The sequence below is a fragment of the Notolepis coatsorum genome, assembly GCF_963971535.1.
Source record: "Notolepis coatsorum genome assembly, contig: SCAFFOLD_296, whole genome shotgun sequence".
Taxonomy (NCBI): Eukaryota; Metazoa; Chordata; class Actinopteri; order Aulopiformes; family Paralepididae; genus Notolepis; species Notolepis coatsorum.
The window spans coordinates 201,789-207,806 of record NW_028170893.1 but is presented as its reverse complement, the minus strand read 5'-3'; the positions used below and the strand labels follow the sequence as shown (position 1 = coordinate 207,806).

Here is a 6,018-nt window from a genome sequence, read left to right as displayed (position 1 = left end):
CCGGGCATTTTGAGCACAAATAGAGCTTTGTATCTTTATGTCCGTTTTCGTGGTTCACCTTGTCCAGCTTAGTGTTGAAAGGCTCCATGCAGAATCGGCATGTAAAAACGGATCTCTCGCAATGTATTCTGTGCGCATTGAGATTCTGCTCGGACACGCACAGTTTCCCACATTTGGGACATGGGAATCTCCTCTTATCGCCGCACTTGTGTGTCTCGGTGGCGTACATGATCCCACAGTTGGGGCAGAGCCGCTGCGCGGGCCTCCTCACAAAGTACTTTTTATGTTGTCTTTTTGTTGGCGTGCTAATCTCAAAATCTGAGTCGCTCGCATCCTGTGAACCCCTCTCCTCCTCCGCCGACGACCAGCCATCCTCTTCCCCCACCTGCCATTCCTCATCCTCCCTGTCTGGGCACCTGGGTCTTTTTACGGGTTTGCTAATCTCAAAACCGGGGTCACTCTTCTGCGAATCCCCCTCCCGCTGCTCCTCCTGTGACCAATCCTCCTCCTCATCAGCATCCTCCTCCTTCACCTCTACAGTTCTCTCCACACTCCCGGCAATTTGCACTTCTGTCTGCACCTCCGCATCCGTATGGTGTTTCTCAGCTCCCCCGTCGCCACTTTCCCGCACCTCGTCCGACCCTTGTCCGAGCTCCTCTTCCTCTCCGTTCTCCTCTGCGTCCTCTTCCTCTCCGTTCTCCTCCGAGTCCTCTCCCCTCACCTCCTCTTCCTCACCTTGCTCCTCTGATTTGCACGACGGGAGCTCGTCGGAGACATCCGACTCTATGTTCACTTCCAGCTCCACGACGTGCTCCTCGTTCCACGTCTCCGTCTCGGAGTCTGAGTCGGAGTCCGTCGTCGGACTCGTCGCCCTCCGTCTCCCTCGTCTGGCCTCGCAGGGCGAGCTCACTGGCACCTCGATGGAGTAAGCGAGAACATTTTAGTGGTTAATTCGTTTGTCTTTATCAAGCTAAAGCAATCGGGTAAATCGACATCAGGGCAGCACATTGTTCCTCTACTTCTAATACCGTGAACAGCATGCATAACATTTAAGGTAAACGTGTTAACATGTTTAATTATCTGTACACTAACTTCACATGGAGTACCTGGACATCCTCTTTTTTCTCTCTATCTTCCGTTGATGTGCTTTTTAGCGGCTGGCTGTTCCATATGACCCAGTGATTGCAGGCCTTGCAGTATTGGACGACAGAGAAGTGGCTCGTGTCCTCTTGTGTATTGACCTTACATACAGCCCTGCACCTGCCGCACTCCTGAAACAACTGTAGCAAGCAGCTCAGGTTGACCCACACGTCATCATTAAGAAGGGCAGGAGTTCTCTCCTCGTCTTGTGGACAGACAGATGATGACCTTTTCCTTTTGCGAGGGTTCGCTTTTTCCACAATACCATCAGTCTGGTGGGAAGTGGAAAACCTGGGAAGAGGGGAGCAGGATAAAGTTATGCACCTTGATTTGACATTAATTGACAAACTATTCCCTTGCTGATCCCCGGCCGTAATGTAATGCCAACTACATATCACATGATTAGGGTGACAAAACGCCCCCAATTTGTGTAGGACAGTCATGCATTTTAGCCCTTTGTCCTGCGTCCCCTATTTTTTAATATATTGTTTTTGTTTAATTATTAAATCACCAACCATGCAACGATGCCTCAGAAGTAGCCTAGGCTACAGTACACACCAACATCTCCCTGCTTGCCAGTGCCTCCTCTCGCTGGGACTGAGAGTAGGGGTTGGGCACAGAACTTCGTACTTTTAATGGTACCGACCAAATTGCATCTGTACTACAGAGTACCGATTCGCGCTAGATCTATCTGTACCAAATTTGGGTACCTTGCACTCATGGTACCAAAGCACCTCAAAAGCGCTAAAAACAAGATTACAAACATCACAAAACAGGTCAGACTACTACTTGACCTTACTCCTAGAACCCACCTCACCCCTGCCCACTTTGACAACCTAGGATGGCTTAGAGTAGACGACAGAGTATAGCAACTCGCAATGGGCCTGGTCTACAAGATACACTACAGCACTGAGGTACCCATGTACATGTCAAAATACTTCCCAAAGGTCAGTGAATACCACGACACCAGAGGAAGCTCAACAAATCATGTTAAACCCAGATTCGGCTCAAACAAGGGACTAAACACGTTTCGCAATTATGCGACATAAATGTGGAACGCCCTACCCAAAGCTGTAAAGGAATGTGAATCCCTACCCACATTCAAAACCGCTCTAAAAGAGCACCTACGGGAGGCTGCAATTAGAAACTGGCCACCGTAAATGTCCAAACCCCCCCACCCCCTCCTAATAGACAGTCTCCTCCCCACCGTATGTATATTTCTCTCCCACCCACCCACCCCCTCCTAATGTACAGTCTCCTCCCCACCGTAAGTATATTCTCTCCCCATATGTATATTTCTCTCCCACCCACCCCCTCCTAATGTACAGTCCTCCCCATCATATGTATACTCTGTCAGGATCTATGGGTAACAGTACTGTATATTTGCATATCATATATGTCACAAATGTAACAGTACTATATACCTGTATGTCATGTATGTCCCTATGCCATAAATGTCATGATGTCATGTATGTTGTGTATGTCATAAATGTCACTATGAATTGAAAATGGGGGACCCTGATGTAAACAAGACAAACGTCTTTCTCTGGTCTGCATCCCCTTAACAATTGTGTGTATTGAGCCGTACTGTATTGTACCCATTCTGCAATCTGTTAAATAAAGTTTTCATTCATTCATCGCCCATCTTTGGAAAGACCAGAGGAGTTTGATAATATTTACAGAGGGTGTCCAGATAATGTTCAAAAACATAATGCATGATCATGCAATTTATTTTATGTGGTGCTATAATAGTTTATATAATGTGTGTCATGCCTTTTTATTCTACATGCTTTGTCTGTGATGTCTAAGATTGAACTGTCTCTCACAATGGTCTGTTGTTAAGTTGAATGGCCAGGCTGTGGCCAGAGAGAGGGGATTGAGGCAGTAAAACATTTCTTGATTGCTATCTTAATAACCATCTGGCATCCTGCTTTCTTATCTTAAGTGCCAAAGAAAGTTAAGCATTTTGTTGACTCATGCATTCCTAAATATAATTACTTTGTGCCCGCTCTTATTAAGCTCTGCCTGGGTGTTGTTTCACTTCTCATTCCACCTCTTAACACGCTTCCACTTCTCACCTATTCTCCCTTTAAACTAGGCCTAATCTTTATAGAACGAACAATCTTTTGACGACTATTTAATAATAGTGTATGGATCCACACTGTAATAAACTATCCTATTGAACTTTAGAAATAGTCTCCTGACTATACTTTGACAGCAATTCAATATTAGTATTTGAATATAAATGAATAAATCAGGGATATCAAATATTCATCATTACAGTGTGCATTGGGGCCTAACTCTATAGTCTACATTGAACTGATTGGAAAGCATGGCTACATGCTAAATGGTGTGAAAGCAGCCATATAACTTGTATTGATTGATTGAAATTGTATGTCATAAATGTATAGATGTAGCAGTAGCCTACTGTCTATCTGTATGTCATGTGTGTCATATGATTAATTGAAAATGGGGGACCTGATGTAAACAAGACGAAAGTCTTTCTCTGGTCTGCATCCCCTTAACAATTGTATGTATTGAGGAGCTGTACTGTACCCATTCTGCAATATGTTAATAAACTTTTCAATCGATCAATCAATCAACAGATTGCAGAATGGGTACAGTACGATACAGCTCAATACATACAATTGGAATGCAGACCAGAGAAAGACTTTCGTCTTGTTTACATCAGGGTCCCCCATTTTCAATTCATCATATATTCTGTGGTGAAAGCTCAAATAATGTCTGACTAAACAGCTTGAATGGCTTCACTCAAAAAAATCTTGCGTAACGTTAGCGTTAGCTAGCTGTCACATCAAAGCTACGCCACACATACACGCAGGCTTCAGTATCTACAGGTTCAATATCTCTGCTTAAGGTAGTATATATATATGATATACATGTTAGCGGCACCTACCAGTCCAAGAGAAAGAGAGCCACATCTGTATCTCCTCTCAGTCCCTTGTCTCTCTTCAGTGCCCTCCACCTCGGCAGGGCGACACCGATGGTAACTCTGGTTTTTCCTCGCTGACGGTCGCTTTGCCTTTTTGCCCGTTTGCCTTCGTCTGAACGTCGAATTTGTTTCTTTGCACTCGTTTTTAACGTGTCGTTGTCTGTAGTCGTCGATGTGTTCGTTGTTTGTTCGGCCATAGTAAATAATAACAGCTGTCTCTCGCAACGCAAGCGGAGATCAGGAGAAAACACTTGAGACGAACTGTTACCGTTACACGCCGTGTGTCCCGCCCCCACAGACATCTGACAGGTAGGAGAGAAGCAACTGCAGAGCCGCAGGCGGCGCTCTCAGAGGAACGAAAGTTACCTAGAGGCAAAGGGAATGGTGTGAATCTTTTGACTGATTGAACATTTTATTAACAGATTGCAGAATGGGTACAGTACAGCTCAATACACACAATTGTTACAGGGATGCAGACCAGAGAGAGACTTTCGTCTAGTTTACATCAGGGTCCCCCATTTTCAATTCATCATAATCTATGGAAAGAAAAATAGGCCTAAATTAATCCAGTGTTCTTTCACAATTACCAATCACAGGAGCATCCTCCTTTGGGCCATATCTTGGAAGATTCTGATAACCTCACTGTGATTAGTCTCTTTCAATGGCTATCAAACGAAGATCAGAAAGCCTGTGGCTGTGAACATTGGTGTGGTGTTCCATAGATTTTGAGCATATCAGCCAGAATCAGGAATATGAGCTGCCCCGTTTTCCTTCAGCCATCGGCGTATTTAGACCACTATCACTAGGGCACGTGCCCTACTGATGATCATCTGTGCCCCAGTGATAATTTTTTTTTTTTAAACAAATGTTTTTTATTTTCCCTTTTTTAACATGATCAAATGATCATTTAACATGATCAAATAATTATTATAATATTTTTTACTTCGCTTTGAAATATTATAGTGAAATATTTTGCACTGCATTTATCTTGTTGAAATCATCCAACAGGCTCTTTTTTGTAAGTTGACTGGTTTGCACACCAATTGTTGTGAAGGATCAGATTAAACCGAATATATATATTTATTTATGGATATATATTTAATAGTATTTGTATATCGTTTGATATCCCTTGTATATTCCTTGTACATATACACTGAATATCCCTTTAGTCTACTAACAGCCCATAATAGTTTCATTCTACCATTGGACAAGAACCTGGCGCCAGCAGCCAAGCCCCTTGGTTCAAGTTCAATCGTGCCGACGAACATGTCGTTACAAGCCCGGTTCCGCGTAGGAATACGTCTGGCGAAATACGAATGGTACTATTTGTTCACAGCGCATATATATATGGCGCAAGTAAAGTAGAACTTTCTTTTAGTCCATTAGTCCTTTACCCTCCAACCTAGTAACAGACGTGAAGCCTCACCCACGACCCACGTGTGGTGCAGTATGGCCTACTTGGCCTCAGAATAGGCATTGAGACATCGTGTGGATTAATAGTTGAATTGTCATAGTTTGGCACTATACCGTCGAGTGGGACGTATTTCTATTAAGTTAATAATAGTCTATTATGTATGGTGCATCGTTCGGTTAGAGTTATAAAGTGAGTAGTACCCCCATCGTTCCTGGCGTTATCTAGAGTCTTAACCAGGCTGGGCAGACCACGTGTGGTGCTTTCATCCGAGGAGTTCTGGGCCAGGACGAGTGGACCTGTACATTGGATTACTTTACCCGGACGACGGCGAGCCCTACACGGCTTGGATTATCTACTTGCTTTGGGTGCTTTGATTATGCCATGGATAACAGCCAACACTGCTGAGTGTTGGAACTACCCCCCCGAGAGGAGTCCAGGTGAGACGGCGCTCTACCCCGAGTGAGGTCGCCTCACGTCTCTTCGTTGTGGACCGGCAGCTACCGTCTACAAG

General features: G+C 44.4%; 1 protein-coding gene across 1 annotated transcript; it reads right to left on the bottom strand.

The window, feature by feature from the left end:
- Positions 1-395: 395 nt before the first annotated feature.
- On the bottom strand, positions 396-4,301 carry LOC311248401 (uncharacterized protein; the record flags this gene model as incomplete). The annotated part of the gene is made up of 4 exons (XM_084339285.1): positions 4,058-4,301; positions 1,107-1,431; positions 533-916; positions 396-416 (listed from the first exon to the last, which is right to left on the bottom strand). The coding sequence occupies exons 1-4, from the start codon at positions 4,288-4,290 to the stop codon at positions 396-398; spliced, it is 963 nt and encodes a 320-aa protein (XP_084195411.1). The 5' UTR covers positions 4,291-4,301.
- Between the last annotated feature and the right edge of the window lie 1,717 nt (positions 4,302-6,018).